This window comes from Petromyzon marinus, chromosome 5, assembly GCF_048934315.1.
Source record: "Petromyzon marinus isolate PM22_M1 ecotype Great Lakes invasive population chromosome 5, UKy_Petmar_22M1.pri1.0, whole genome shotgun sequence".
NCBI lineage: Eukaryota > Metazoa > Chordata > Hyperoartia > Petromyzontiformes > Petromyzontidae > Petromyzon > Petromyzon marinus.
This window is the reverse complement of record NC_133671.1, coordinates 20,321,923-20,338,015: the sequence shown is the minus strand read 5'-3', so window position 1 is coordinate 20,338,015 and position 16,093 is coordinate 20,321,923. Positions and strand designations below refer to the sequence as shown.

Genomic DNA, 16,093 nt, shown 5'->3' with positions numbered 1-16,093 from the left:
TTCTCGGCCTCCCCAAAGGCGGCTGTGCGTGGTGCTGGCCACTCACCCCCTCGTGTGCCGTGCCGGTCTTCGTAGGTGCGCGCTAACAGCACTTGCCCGAACAGTCTGTTAAGGCTATACAGGGGATCTTTGTTGTCGGGAGCGGTAGTTTAGCCAGTAGTGGTGTTGACCACGCAGCCCCTTTATTAGGTGCTCGCTAACAGCACTTTAAATTGTAGTAAAGAGATGAATATAGAGATGGGCATGGGGAGTGGTGATGCAGTGGTGTTTGCACTGCACTATGAGTTCGATTCCCGGCCGCAGCTGATATGTATTGACATCTGGACAGGCACACACCCCCCACTTCGCCAACCCGCAATGACCACGGTGGTCATGTATGGTCAAACAGACGCGACGTGGAGAGGCCATCATCCAACAGTGAATTGACAAAGAGCTGTGAATTCTTATTATTAGTATCATCATCATCATTACTATGCAGAGATAGCGGTAACGCCAGAGATGGGAGAGATGTTGGTCATCATCATCATTACTATGCAGAGATAGCGGTAACGCCAGAGATGGGAGAGATGTTGGGCCATGCGATACAGGGAACTCATGGCAATGGATAGGATGAGATGGTTGCCATGGACCCTGGATCAAGGAGTGAAATGGGGCCCATCCCTTGTCCAATTTCCCCCGTCTCGACATAGCCTGGCACCCTCTGGCCCCTCCGGCACGCGGGCTCTCGGTGCAGCTGCACAGGCCTGCACACTCGATAAAAAGCCACTTCCACTGGGGTTGTTATGCTGCAGGGAGAGAGAGAGAAAATGAAAAAGGAGGAAACAGCACACGCCACAGACAATGAGCGTGGCCGGGCACGGGAGAAGCATGGGAAGGGCGCCCGTTACTCTGCCTGCTGATATTTGGAGAGCATTCACACATTTTTTTATCAATCAGCACTTCGGTGGCGATAACAGCCCTCAATGCAGACACCGATACGGGGGACGCAGTCACACAGCCATTGAGCCCCAGAGGTATGCACAGACAGTCGTTGAGAGACATACGTTAGAGACATACAAAGATACAGACAGGAACACATTTAGAGGCAGTCATTGAGAGGCACACACACCCGTGATGACACACAGACATAGAGACACACAGATATACAGACATAGAGACACAGATACAGATATACAGACGCAGACATAGAGAAACACAGACATAGATATACAGACACAGAGAGATGCAGGAACAGAAAGATATGGCCACTAAGAGACACAGATACTGTCTTTGATATCTATATACTGTATAGATACCAAAGCCAAAATCCCCGTGTAGCCTTTAACAGACTGTAGGGGCAAGTGCTGTTAGCGAGCACCTAATGAAGGCCGGCACGGCACACGAGGGGGTGGGTGGTCAACACCACGCCCGACCGCCTTTGTCTCCCCAGTGGCGATGATGACGCACCGCACCAGGTACTCATTTGAACTAGGGTCAACCTAGGGGAGGCCCAGAACCGATTCAGATAATTGGGAATCGAACCCTGGTGGTCGGGTTCCTAGCGCAGCGCGCTAACCGCTGTCCCACCGCTCCCCAAACAGACACGCACACAAAGGCACGCGCATACTGGGACGCACCAGGAACACGCACACACAGTACCGAAACAAAGACACCCAATGCATAGATACACGAGACAACCACATAGACACTGGGACACAGGCATCGAGGAACGCATGAACACTGTGACTGAGACAGGGGACACACACAGACAACACCCGCCATTCGCCACTAAGTGGCGGTGACGTCACCACGACACTTGTGCCAGACCATGTGCACCTTGAGGCCACGTGAAGTGTCGAACGCCCGCGGGCAGGAGGTCACGGGGCAGACCCAAGTGCCACGGGTCGACTAAGATGACTGAGATGACTGGCTGATGCACCACCTGTGCCCCCTACTGTGCCAACCTGCTGTGCTTTAGCCACCCGGCGCTCCGCTCGTTGTTGTGAGCGTCGCTCCTCCGCCCTCCGTTGTTGTTGGAGGGCGACTGCCTCCAACTGCCCAGTAGCATCCTTCACGAGCCTCCTCCACAGAGGCCGATCTTGACACCGCTGGTACCAGTCATCGGCAAGTCCACTCAGCTCCACGTCCTCCTGTACCACATCACTCCATCTCTTCTCTAGCCCGTGCCGCGCCCGTTTAGCCCCCTCGATCCGGCCGAACAAAAGCTGTTCGGCATGCGGTGGCTGGGCATGCGGGCTACATGACCCAGCCATCGCAGCCTTGCCTGCCGGAGGAGCTCACCGATGGGACCGTGCCCAGATCTTTCAATGATTTGTGAGCTCCTCACACAATCCAGTCTGGTTAAACCCAGGATGGATCGTAGGCAGGCTAGCCTAAATGTTTCTAACCGGCGAAGATGTTCCATTAGGGGGGGGGGGGGGGGTCCACGTTTCGCAAGCGTAGAGAAGGGAGGGAATGACCGTGGCCGAGAAGACCTGAAGCTTACTGTGGAGCGACAGACCAGGTAGCTTCCACACAGCGTTACGCAACACACAGACAGCTACACACAGACACACATTGAGACAGTAGCAAACACGGGCTCGGAAACAATGAGACGAACATTGTGAATGACGCGCACACAATGACACATTCTCAATGTGACGCGGCTCTCACACACACGAACGCTCACAATGAATCGCGCACACACACACACATTTGATCCTATTGTGTGACAACAGAAGATCGTACAAATCACACAGGATAATAGATACATAGCTACTACATCTCTCACTCACACAAAGACAAATATCCCCCCCCTATTATAGCCTTAGCAGACTGGTTGGGCAAGTGCTGTTAGCGACGAGCGCCTATGAAGGCCGCCGGCACGGCTCACGAAGGCGGTGGGTGGCCAGCACCGCGCCCGGGCCGCCTTTGTCTCCCCGGTGCTGATTGTTCACACAACGCGCAACGTGTCTCATTTAAGGTCGAGTTGACCTACGTGCGCCACGGGACCTGTTCGAGATATTCCGTCACCGATGTGGGCCCGTGAGCGGGAATCTCAACTCCGTGCCTGCAGCTTAGCGCGAAACACACACACGGACACAGACACACGGACACACACACAGACACGGACACACACACAGACGGACACACACACAGACACGGATACACACACACGGACACACATACATAGACACGGACACACACACACACAGACACGGACACACATAAACACACACAAAGACACACACACACAGACACACGGACACACAGACACACACACACATAGACACACACAAAGACACACACACAAACACACGGACACACACACGGACACACACACACGGACACACACACAGACACACAGATACATAGACACACACACAAAGACACACACACGGACACACACAGACACGGACGCACGGGCGACAAACCGTTGCAACGACAGGGTCGCACGCAAATCGCACGCAACCCAAGCAACTCACGTCCATCGTCTTCCCACTCCCCAGGAGGCATGCGTGCGAAGCCGGGGGCAGGGGGAGCAGGGCAAGGCGGTGACCGATGCGACTGCCGGGATCCTTGGGGCTGGTTGGGGGTGGTGCCGCTGCTGCTGCTGGCGGCTTCTGCAGACGACTCCGGGGAAGGGGGAGGAGGAGGAGCGGGTGGGGTGGTGGGGGGCTTCCAAGCAACCCCCCCCCCCCTAGCAGCGTGGAGACGCGATAGGAGGAGACAGAAGGAGAGGCAGCGAGGAGGAGGGGATCGGAGGGAGATGCGGGCACACACACACGAGAGAGACACACAGGGGAGGATGAGAACCAGAGATGTAGAGGCAGCGAGAGAGGAGGAGATGGAGAGACAGACACACAGGGGATGATGAGAACCAGAGAGAGAGAGAGGCAGCGAGAGAGGAGGAGATGGAGAGACACACACACAGGGGAGGATGAGAACCAGAGATGTAGAGGCAGCGAGAGAGGAGGAGATGGAGAGACACACACAGGGGAGGATGGGAACCAGAGAGAGAGAGAGGCAGCGAGAGAGGAGGAGATGGAGAGACACACACACAGGGGAGGATGAGAACCAGAGAGAGAGAGAGGCAGCGAGAGAGGAGGAGATGGAGACACACACACAGGGGAGGATGAGAACCAGAGAGAGAGGCAGCGAGAGAGGAGGAGACGCAGAGAGAGAAAGAGACGGAGAGAGCCACGGGGAGAGACCAGAGGAGACAGACGGTTCAGTGAAAACCTCTGCACCACAGCGATGCCATGGGTCAGAACAGAAGCAGCAGCAGTGGAAGAGGAGCGAGGGGGGTTTGCAGCGGTGATGCACAGCAGAGCGTGGATGGGGGTGGGGGGCAGGCGGACCCACGCATCAGCCGCCGCTGTTTCACACAAAGGCGCGCAGCCTCCGGAAGCAGAAAAAAAATCCCTCTCACGCCAATACCCTCGGTAAATAAAAAAATAAAAAAATCAATTCCGACCGTTCTCAATTCACCAATGGATGAAAGCCTCCCCGGCACTTCACGGTCGGCATAGATTTTGACCATACTTCACCATGGATGGTCATGCGGGTTCGTGACGGAGGGGGGAGGGAGTGGGCAGGGTAGGGGGCAGGACCGTCACTTGTCACTGGTGACAAAAACAGCTTAACACGTTCGTCAATAACACTGTGTGTGGGGTCTTCAAATGGCAACGGCGACGATTCGGACAATAGCCCTTAATCATAAACACAAAGGACAGAGAGATGGGTTGGAATCGAACTTGGGTCGCAGGTTCATAGCGCAGTGCGATAACCACTGTCTCACCGCTCCACAATAGAATGCGACAAACTGGACACATTTGTTCATAACAACACCGTGGCACACAAAAAAGCGACGTTCTGGGCAATTGTCCGTCTTCAGAGCACCATGATTTTGTAACGAATTTTTAGTTTGTTGGTGGTTGTGCTTGGGCGCCACTGCCAATGCAGCAGCATCACTAAATAATGTTTACTCTGGAACATAAAATAACTAAATAAGCTCCGGGAACGTTGCACAGAGCAACGCGCATGGTATGTGAACTGATGTGAAATGTTGCACAAGAGTGTTGCTGCCGAAATTGTCAACATTTGCTTCCTTTTTGTGTAAAGTCACAATTGATATGGGGACCGTTCCTGCCCCCCCCCCCTCCCCTCATCCACCACCCCGCATTGACCAGCGTGGTGAAGTATGGTGGATAGCTGCATCATGATTAGACACTGCTAGCAGTGGATAGATCGTGACGACAGAAAGCAACGTCCGGATGATTGAACACACACACATACACTGGCGTCTACCAAGTGCGCACCGCGGGGGTTAAAGAGGAACAGTTTGGTCTCTCCCATCAGCAGCGGCAAAAGCAAGGTCTCAATACCCCCCATCTCCCAGCGCAAAGTTGGTATCGCCCGCTCCCAGCTGGCCACGTGCTCGCCGCGCGCTTCCGGGATTGCATGGATTACCGAGACTTGCCGCATGACCTTAGTTTAATGGTCAATGTAATGAATTAAGACCGCAGTACTCTCTAGTCGTACACGTTAAACAAGTGCTGGTGTAATTAGTAACGCGGTGCGCTACATTGTGTGTGTTTTTTTGTGGGCCATCATGAACAGCGTAAGAGGCTTGGTCGCCCGGTCTGCACCGCTATTCTTGCGACGGCACGCGGGTCCCGGAATCGTCGGCAGCATCGGCATCAGCAGTGAGAGCAGCAGCAGCAATGAGAGCAGCAAGACGACTCACTTTGGCTTTGAGACCGTCACTGAGGCTGAGAAGAGCGACAGGGGTGAGCAGGACGGAGCGCATCCATCGGTGGACCTACGTGTTTGACCTTGGCAGTACCTGGACTACTACTACACTGTCCACACAGATGCAGGACAACAGTTGAAGCGTTGCCAAGCACTACTGACCCTATAACCCCTAAACCCTAGCACTCCCTCTAACCGTAACCCCTAAACTCTGAGATACCTATCCCTGAACTCTAACCCCTGATCGTAAACTTTCAACACGAAAACCAAAGAAGCAGAGTCCTCCCGTCTTATTTCATCAACTGAAAGCTAGGCTGTAATGAGAGGAGTGTTCACTGAGGAAGGTGTGCGAATGAAAATGTGGTCTCGTGCCAGAGATATTCTTTCCAGGCACCGTCGGGGACAGTAACCACTCCCGTTGGGACGTGTCGTTTACCTAGGAAAGCCGTGCCGAGTCCGAATTATATATTTTTTCAAGATGGTCCTGCATTAGGATGGTTGGAAAATGCCTTTTTAAGGAACGTTTTAATTCGTGTGGTAGGGATCTGGAGTAAACGGAGAAAACCCACCGTGCATCAGAGGACAGTCCTAGGTATCGGTTCTGCCATCTAGCACAATTGACGGCCCAGCGGATTTGGTAGTCTCGCAAACCTTGATACACCAATCGTTGCCACTGCTCCCGGTACGCATCAAACTTTCGGGAGGTTTGCCAGGAAAGGTCTTATGACTAATTAAAAACAATTAACATCGCCATGGCACGACCTTATTTTGCCGACCTCGGAGAAATGGTTGCACGGTGGTGATGGTGATGATAAAATGTATTTTATCCTGGCCAAAATTTCAGCACTATTGGAAGTTACATCCCAACCCTCATGAAGAACCATACTTGTTTTATTGGTGAGTGCTTGGGAAAGCGTGCTTAAAACTTGGCACGCGGTACTTTGTGCTTTATAAATAAATATATAAACACCCTGACCTAATGTCCCACTTTAGAACAGCTGACAGGGATTGTGAATTCCTCCCCCAAGCCTTCATCTCTCACCGTCTTTGGATGCATCTGGTTACTCGCACATGAGCTTACTTCATCGCTCCATCTCCAAGATGGACATTCTCTTGGCTGTGTTCTCTCATTTGGCCGCCAATCCATCGTTGTTTAGGGCATCTGGCCATCATCCCTTCTCATGACATCTCCTGGCCAAGCCACTTAGCAGTCAATATGTCTCTAACTAACATACCTTTGGTGGAAACCCACCACCAGCACCATCATTGCCCACTACTACCATCACCTCTTACACCGCCCTACATCACCTTCTAGCACCCCCCTACATGCTGGGGCACACCGTTTTTAATTGCTTATATTAACATTAGCTACGCCAATTTTTAAACCTTTATAAACAGTTTGCCTTCAGAAGCCAACCCCCTTTTCCTGATGACGACCGCTTGTGTTGCGGTCGAAACGGCGTAGTTTTTGTTATTCTCTTTTAACCTATCTACGTGACTTTACCGAAAGACCCAAATAATAGCATACAGTGAGGGAAAAAAGTATTTGATCTCCTGCTGATTTTGTACGTTTGCCCACTGACAAAGAAATGATCAATCTGTAATTTTAATGGTAGGTTTATTTGAACAGTGAGAGACAGAATAACAACCAAAAATGCAGAAAAAACGCATGTCGAAAATGTTATAAATTGATTTGCATTTTAATGAGGGAAATAAGTATTTGACCCCCTCTCAATCAGAAAGATTTCTGGCTCCCAGGTGTCTTTTATACAGGTAACGAGCTGAGATTAAGAGCACACTCTTAAAGGGAGTGCTCCTAATCGCAGCTTGTTACCTGTATAAAAGACACCTGTCCACAGAAGCAATTAATCAATCAGATTCCCAACTCTCCACCATGGCCAAGACCAAAGAGCTCTCCAAGGATGTCAGGGACAAGATTGTAGACCTACACAAGGCTCGAATGGGCTACAAGACCATTGCCAAGCAGCTTGGTGAGAAGGTGACAACAGTTGGTGCGATTATTCGCAAATGGAAGAAACAAAAGAACTGTCAATCTCCCTCGGCCTGGGGCTCCATGCAAGATCTCACCTCGTGGAGTTGCAATGATCATGAGAACGGTGAGGAATCAGCCCAGAACTACACGGGATGATCTTGTCAATGATCTCAAGGCAGCTGGGAGCATAGTCACCAAGAAAACAATTGGTAACACTACGCCGTGAAGGACTGAAATCCTGCAGTGCCCACAAGGTCCCCCTGCTCAAGAAAGCACATATACATGCCCGTCTGAAGTTTGCCAATTAACATCTGAATGATTCAGAGGACAACTGGGTGAAAGTGTTGTGGTCAGATGAGACCAAAATGGAGCTCTTTGACATCAACTCAACTCGCCGTGTTTGGAGGAGGAGGAATGCTGCCTATGACTCCAAGAACACCATCCCCACCGTCTAACATGGAGGTGGAAACATTATGCTTTGGGGGTGTTTTTCTGCTAAGGGGACAGGACAGCTTCACCACATCAAAGGGACGATGGACGGGGCATGTACCGTCAAATCTTGGGTGAGAACCTCCTTCCCTCAGCCAGGGCATTGAAAATGGGTCGTGGATGGGTATTCCAGCATGACAATGACCCAAAACACACGGCCAAGGCAACAAAGGAGTTGCTCAAGAAGAAGCACATTAAAGTCCTGGAGTGGCCTAGCTAGTCTCCAGACCTTAATCCCATAGAAAATCTGTGGAGGGAGCTGAAGGTTCGAGTTGCCAAACGTCAGCCTCGAAACCTTAATGACTTGGAGAAGATCTGTAAAGAGGAGTGGGCCAAAATCCCTCCTGAGATGTGTGCAAACCTGGTGGCCAACTACAAGAAACCTCTGACCTCTGTGATTGCCAACAAGGGTTTTGCCACCAAGTACTAAGTCATGTTTTGCAAAGGGGTCAAATACTTATTTCCCTCATTAAAATGCAAATCAATTTATAACATTTTTGACATGCGTTTTTCCGGATTTTGTTGTTGTTATTCTGTCTCTCACTGTTCAAATAAACCTACCATTAAAATTGTAGACTAATCAATTATTTGTCAGTGGGCAAACGTACAAAATCAGCAGGGGATCAAATACTTGTTTCCCTCACTGTACATGTTCTCTAGTATGTTTGTCTCGGTGTAATTCCAGACATGCGTCATTATGCTTCTTTGCACACTTTTCAGATTCTCAAATTTTCTGCACTAGAACACACAGATAGCTTGCCCTACAAAATGATCAAGGAATCTCTGTTCATAGGGTTGTACAATCGTGAATAAAAAAAAACATCATTACTGGCATCACTAAAACACCTTATTGTGGACAAATTATATGTAGACTAACTTAAGGCAATAACCGTTCTTCAGACTAAAGGAATGGCAGAGCAATTGGCTATGTTATAGTTGGAGATCACATTTTATTTACTGCCTTGAATTAAAAGAATTGGTAAGTAGAAGTGGCAATCAGCCTCGAGGCAAAAGTTTTAACCGTCGCTGGAAATCTTAACTCATATCTTAGAGCATCGCAACTCTAAGCTAGCCACTGTGCCATCGCTCCACCCTCACATTGGCTGCTGATCAAAAATTACATAGCAGTCACTGCTTAGAAATATACGTTCTATATTTGTCATCGGTGACATGGGCTACAGTCTTGTGGTTTCAAAACGTGAATTTTCTACTTTTGCAATGCAAATGGCTTTAATGATTGTGAAGGGAAGTGCTTATACATTTCTTAAGTGCTGCTCGAGTCTGGTTAAACATTGAGCTTCGTACATACCTGTTCATCCTTCTACCCCCCTCCCCAATTGGGGTGTGTGGTCTGTCTATATAATCTTATCGCAACGGTGGGGGGAGGAATTTCATACCGATGATTATGATCTCCTTGCTCTAGTCAAAACGTCTCTCCTGTTAAATAAACACCTCAAGTGCTCCATCCAACTTGTCACCAGTGTTAATTTTCCCAGCAGCCCTCCGTGTATTGAAAATGCAAGCTACCCAATGGTTACTATCATCGGCCATTGTCTATCCACAGCTGGATAAAAGCCTCTCAAAAGCATCGCCAATACTCAGTCTTGCTACGCGTACGCAACAATCCGTACGGCTTCGGCACACGATCTGCCACCATTTATGCATCTCTGCAGTAGATGCCCTCTTGGGCCTGTTCCCTCCTTTGGCTGCCACTCTGTTACTCTCGACCACTGGACCATCCTACCTTCTAGCTCTCTCGTATCCTGCTCAAGTACATATTTCTTGATAGTCAATATGATGTCTCTAATTTGCGTTTTGTTCTCTGATTAGTTTATCTTTCTGTCATAATCAGAACGCACGAAAATAGTGCAACGCTTACCCACATACCTCTTAACTGATACTCGTATTAACGATGCCCTAGATTTGACAAATGTGTATGCTATTTGAGGCTTTGTATGGATGAGAAAATGTAATCTTATCCAAAATTATCTTTCCATTTACAGGAGTCTTGCGTGAATAATAAACATGGGTAATATAATCAGCTCGTAGGGCCCACCACATCAAATCGGATGAAACTTCACTGTAACATTATGCCGTGCATGTAAGATTTTCGTGTGTCTGTGCTTGTGATCGCCTCCAGTTTATGGAGTTTTCAAGAACGTCGCCAAGAATTACGACATCATGAACGACGCAATGAGCCTGGGGATCCACCGCCTCTGGAAGGATTCTCTTCTCGACATCATGAAACCGACCCCGGGCACGCGGCTGCTGGACGTGGCAGGAGGCACCGGTAAGGGGTCACTGGGCAGTGCCGACGGTGGCGCAGTGGCTACCGTTGTGCCTCGCAGAAAACCGCTCTGGCTGGGTCTGACTCCTGGCTCGGGCCCTCTTTCTTGGTGGAGTTTCTATGTTCTTCTGCTGTTCTGCATGGGTTTCTTCCAGATTCTTTGCTTTGCTTCCATAGCCAGAATACATACATTGTTACTGATATTGGCCAAACATTCTAATGCACAACTACCTCCAAAACTAGCAAATTGAGATTACAGCAACATCTCCCTCAGCTGTGAAAACTTGGCAGGATCCTCCTGAAAAAGAGCCTTGAGACTTAGGGGAAGACGCCTTCCTGGGTAAACAGACGAAATATTGGAAAATAATGCATGGGCATCCTGTCTCAGCCCAGTTATATTTACCAACATAATTAATTTACAGCCCTTTTACAGCCCTTTGTCAATCCAGGCACGAGGGTTATTTGGCCATACTTCACCACGCTGGTCAGTGTAAGTTTGCGAAGCCCCGGGGGGTTGTGCGACCAAGACCAGCTCCGATATCGCACTGCATTGATTTTTCGCCGTCGCTGGGAACCGACCTCGGGTGGCCAGGTTCATATTCGCAGGACCATTGAGGGGTCGTTTTCCACCGCTCGACCCTCACTCACGTGACACGCCTCTTTAAATTCGCAGGCGACATATCCTTCAGGTTTCTGGAATGCCTGCAGCGTGCGTCCCAGAGGCGAGCTAACGCGTCGTCGCAGAACCTGACGTGGGAGGAGATCGCGGGCTTCTATCGCGCGGAGCGGCCCAGAGACTGGGACGCGCGGGGTGCCGTCGCCGTCGTGTGCGACATCAACAAGGAGATGCTGCGCGTCGGGCAGAAGAGGGCCGAGCAGCAGGGCTTCTCCGAGGGTCAGAACACGTGAAGCCTGTGGTGTGACCTTGTTGTAGTCAGGGGGTGGGGGGTGAGCACAACACAGTCACATGTTAAAACCTAGGGTAAAACCTATTGCTATATCTTGTTACTGGCAAAGGAGGTCTCATAATGTAAATGCTCACTCCGAGCCCTCAATACTCTGATAGTGTGCTGTTTTTGAGTTGTACGCCTTTTGGCGTCTTCTGGTCCAACACCAGTGGAGACTAGGCTCTAAGAAAAGCCGTCTCGGGTATGGACCAATCAAATTCAAGGACAGTGCATATTATTATCAGAGTTGTCTTTTTGTTTGCATTTTGACTGCTTGTGTTGTGGTTATTGCAGACATGATGCCTTGAATAAAGTTGTCAGTTTTTTGTGCCAGTTAAAAGGGTAAAACCTTATGAGACCTTCTTTGCCAGAAACAAGATATAGGAATAGGTTTTACCCTTTTAACTGGCACAAAAACTGACACCTTTATTCAAGGCATCATGTTTGCAATAACCATAACACAAGCAGTCAAAATGCAAACAAAAAAGACAACTCTGATAATAATATGCACTGTCCTTGAATTTGATTGGTCCACACCCGAGACAGCTTTTCTTAGAGCCTAGTCTCCATTGGTGTTGGACCAGAAGACGCCAAAAGGCGTACAACTCAAAAACAGCGCACTATCAGAGTATTGAGGGCTCGGGGTGAGCATTTACATTATGAGACCTCCTTTGCCAGAAACAAGATATAGGAATAGGTTTTACCCTTTCAACTGGCACAAAAACTGACACCTTTATTCAAGGCATCATGTTTGCAATAACCACAACACAAGCAGTCAAAATGCAAACAAAAAAGACAACTCTAATAATAATATGCACTGTCCTTGAATTTGATTGGTCCACACCCGAGACAGCTTTTCTTAGAGCCTAGTCTCCAATGGTGTTGGACCAGAAGACGCCAAAAGGCGTACAACTCAAAAACAGCGCACTATCAGAGTATTGAGGGCTCGGGGTGAGCATTTACATTATGAGACCTCCTTTGCCAGAAACAAGATATAGGAATAGGTTTTACCCTTTTAACTGGCATCATGTTTGCAAACACGAGCCTATGAGTGTATGCCGATTCACTGAACTTAAGCAGACGCACGGTGCTGCTATATATTTTTCATGATTATGAGTGTCAACCGCTCCAACGGTGGGAGGTCGCTCCCTCGCCAATGCCCCATAGTCTGGAACTCCCTTCCCAAAGCCGTGTGTGCTGTCGACTCCTTGCGCCTGTCCAAGCCCCGGGATTCGCAAACATGGGTGCAGCGCTACGAGGCAGCAGCTATTTGTTGCGTAGGTCGGTCCATCCTTTACGTTTTAAGAATCAAACTCGGGTCAATGTGGAATATTCGGGTCGCCATTTAAAAAGAGCTTCTCAGCTCAATGGGCCGTACCTGAAAAAGGCTGCTTGGGTGAATGACTGAAAGTGCCTGTATGGTTTTGTTCCCCCCACACCCCCTTCCCCCCCCCCCCCCATCAGGGCTCATGTGGGTGGTCGGCAACGCGGAGGAGCTTCCCTTTGCCGACAGTCGGTTTGACATCTACTCCATCGCCTTCGGGATCAGGAACGTTACGCACATCTCCGTTGTAAGTGATGAACTTTATAGTTTTTATATTGCTTTATAGGATCATCATCACTGTCGGCATAGGGAGGCTCTCATCCAGCAGTGGACTGACATATGCGCAGCACACGAGGGGTGGCGACGGCTTGCGGAGGCGTCAAGCGGGGGATAGATCACGAACGACGATGATGGTGATGAAGACAGCATAATGATAACGTTTGTTTGGCTTGTGATTGTATCACATGCAATTTATTTTTTGATTCTCTGCCACTGCAGGCATTAGAAGAAGCTTACCGGGTCCTGCGGCCTGGCGGAAGATTCCTTTGCCTGGAGTTCAGCAAGGTCACAAACCCCATCTTGCAGCGGTAACGCTCTGGCAGTCATGCCATGCTGTTTACGGTCCACTGACGCATTCTGTACGTTGACTAATGTCACTGCGAACAATAACATTTCGAGAGCCGCGTCGGTAATTTTAGAAGTGGCGTGAGTTCCGTGCTAAAGTGATATTTTAAATCTAAATGGAGATGCACACACACATTCCACGTTCATTGCTAATCGTCTTACCAGAATGCCACGTTCAACCACTTCTAGTTTCACCCCCAGCTGTTTTTGTTGTTACAACTCAGGCTAGATTCCGTATGAGATCGCTCGAAGCCACCGGACGTGTTTGTGGGTTTTGATTGGCATGACGTGTCTGACGATTCGCTCCACGTGCTGGAAGCCTCTTCAACAACTGAACTCCGCATCCTGGAAAGTTCCTAGCACGTTGGAGCGAAACGTCGGACATCATGCGGTCCAACTTGGGAATGTGTTTTCTGCTACAACCGCGAAAACGCAGCAGACAACGGCACGGCACAACCGTCAAAACCTGCGCAGTGGTAAACAACAGCGCGCGTGTTTAACTGTTTAACTGTTTAACAACTGGACCGTTGACTTGTCTTCCCTGTGGCTGTTTTGTGTCTCCCTTCAGATTGTATGACATGTACTCGTTTCAAGTCATCCCGGTGCTTGGGGAAGTGATAGCCAAGGACTGGAAGTCCTATCAGTACTTGGTTGAGAGCATCCGTCAGTTTCCCGATCAGGTACGTGAGACGAGACGAATGATCATTGCCCGTGTAGATCGGACAAAGATGGGGAACCGTTCTTCCTCCCGGTGATTCGATTAATTGGCATGACACAGAGTGACACCAATGTGATCTAGAATTCGAATCCGCCAAAGTCACCTCTGGTTTAACTGGATTCTCAAGTGTAGCGAGTCATTGGACTCAGCCCGATAGCGTCCACTAGTGGCTTCAGGGTGTCATAAGTAGCTATAACATTTGAATTTAAAAAAATATCGGTTCTTACACACGTGATTCGATGCTTGCTCCGCGAGCAAGCATCGAATCCGGTAATTAAATAATTAATAATTTCAGAATCTCATAGACAAACCTTGTTACACATTGCCTTGTTACGGAGCTATAGAAGTGGTTATTACCCCACCGATTGGGACAATAAAACCAGCGTATTTAGAGATGAACGCGGCTCACAGTGAGGTTGGACTGTGTAGTGAGAAAGTTTTGTGCGAGATTCGTCACACGCTTGTTTCACCGCGCTTGTTTAACCACCCTTGTTTAACCGCACTTGTTTAACCCCGCTTGTTTAACTGTGCTTGTTTAACCACCCTTGTTTAACTGCGCTCTTTTGTTTAACCGCGCTTGTTTAACCGCGCTTGTTTAGCCACTCTTGTTTAACCACCCTTGTTTAACCGCGCTTGTTTGCAGGAAGTGTTCAAGGCGATGATTGAGGATGCCGGTTTCCGGCACGTGACTTACCGCAACCTTACCAATGGCATCGTCGCGGTGCATTCCGGATTCAAGATTTAGCGGCACCATGAAGCTATGACGACGGGGCACACGGTGGCTTGCTGCGGCTCAATAAACCACAGAGGTCGATCGTTAAACAAATACCTTTTGAGGTCACTTGCTCTGGGATTTTGAAACATTTTTCTTAACCATAACCACGGGTCAATTTTCCGCAACCGGCACACCACGTCCAACATATCTTTTTCTATGGCTGTGGCTGTTAGTCACGTGCTGACTACAATTTACCGGCGACTTGGAAAATGTCATTATTTGGTGAGAAATTGAACCGCAACCAGAATCTTGGATACACTACAGCAAGTGACGTTTGATAAAAGTAGTTACGTACATGTGCAATCTTGCTGGGTTTTGTAAACTAAAATTTCTTCACAAATATGAGTGTGGGAAGGCGCGCAAGAGACTGTATTAATTTGGAGAAATAAATATGCCCAGTGTTTATGTTCGGCATCTTTGATATGCGATCGCATTTAGTCATCGTTACATAAATCCAAATCGCTTTTCGCGATCAGATCGCCATGCCACTGCACATAAGCCTGCCACTTGAAGCGCGTGGAAATGTGCAAAGCGTGTCTTGACGCACTGCGCATCGTCCAGTTTGTGCGTCGCGATGCATAAGGGTTGTGCGTGCAAATTGCCTCTGTCTGCAATTTGCGCATATTTTGTCCGCAGATATTTTTTTGCAAGAATAAATACGTGCTCATTCACTTTGTCGTCTTGATGCGGTGATTTCATTGCATGCTGCTGCGTGGAAAGGCATTCAAAACTGGCAAAATAAACAACGGTATGATCCGTTAAATAAAAAAAAAATTATTTGCACTTGGCACGGTGTACTCCGCGCGATGTCACATCATGCCTCGCTCGATGCACACCGACGTCGCAGCGTGCTCCGAGTATCGTGACATCGTACACGGGGAGAGAGAGAGCAGAATGCACGATAGCCAGTCGTATCGTTACTCATTCTGTATTCGCGTTTAAAATGTGTTTAGAGTGTAATGTTGACCGTGTCACGGCCCCCCTGAGTTTTTGTATGCCCTCTGCTTACCCCTTTAATCAAGCTTGTGCCCCTCCGCTCCTTCCCATCCATCCCCCTACCCTTTCGTGATCATTAGTGCCCCTCCATCGCTGTCACTCGGTCGTCAATCCTTGTACGCCCCCTGCCACCTGCATCTTTCTCTGGTCAAGCGCCTTGAGTGAAGGGCGCTCGAGGAATACCAATTAGATTTCGGTGGTCCACTT

General features: G+C 49.2%; 2 protein-coding genes across 5 annotated transcripts in view; one reads left to right on the top strand and one right to left on the bottom strand.

The window, feature by feature from the left end:
• LOC116939200 (CAP-Gly domain-containing linker protein 2-like) overlaps window positions 1-4,491 on the bottom strand; it is a 59,540-nt gene extending 55,049 nt beyond the window's left edge. The window contains exon 1 of one of the 4 annotated variants that reach the window (XM_032947328.2): window positions 3,465-4,491. The gene's annotated coding sequence lies outside the window, so the exon portion shown is untranslated. The remainder of the gene's footprint in view (window positions 1-3,464) is intronic. The other 3 variants (XM_032947327.2, XM_032947329.2, XM_032947330.2) reach the window with 3 other exon arrangements.
• An 896-nt stretch (window positions 4,492-5,387) lies between these two features.
• On the top strand, window positions 5,388-15,561 carry COQ5 (coenzyme Q5, methyltransferase). The gene is made up of 7 exons (XM_032947326.2): window positions 5,388-5,771; window positions 10,356-10,505; window positions 11,176-11,397; window positions 12,914-13,020; window positions 13,272-13,360; window positions 13,966-14,077; window positions 14,759-15,561. The coding sequence occupies exons 1-7, from the start codon at window positions 5,594-5,596 to the stop codon at window positions 14,858-14,860; spliced, it is 960 nt and encodes a 319-aa protein (XP_032803217.1). The 5' UTR covers window positions 5,388-5,593; the 3' UTR covers window positions 14,861-15,561.
• Window positions 15,562-16,093: the final 532 nt, after the last annotated feature.

Coding starts and splice junctions, on each gene's coding strand:
- COQ5 (XM_032947326.2), top strand. CDS start 5,594: ATGAACAGCGTAAGAGGCTTGGTCGCCCGGTCTGCACCGCTATTCTTG. Junction 13,021..13,271: donor ACGTTACGCACATCTCCGTT/GTAAGTGATGAA, acceptor CTGCCACTGCAG/GCATTAGAAGAAGCTTACCG. Junction 13,361..13,965: donor ACAAACCCCATCTTGCAGCG/GTAACGCTCTGG, acceptor GTCTCCCTTCAG/ATTGTATGACATGTACTCGT.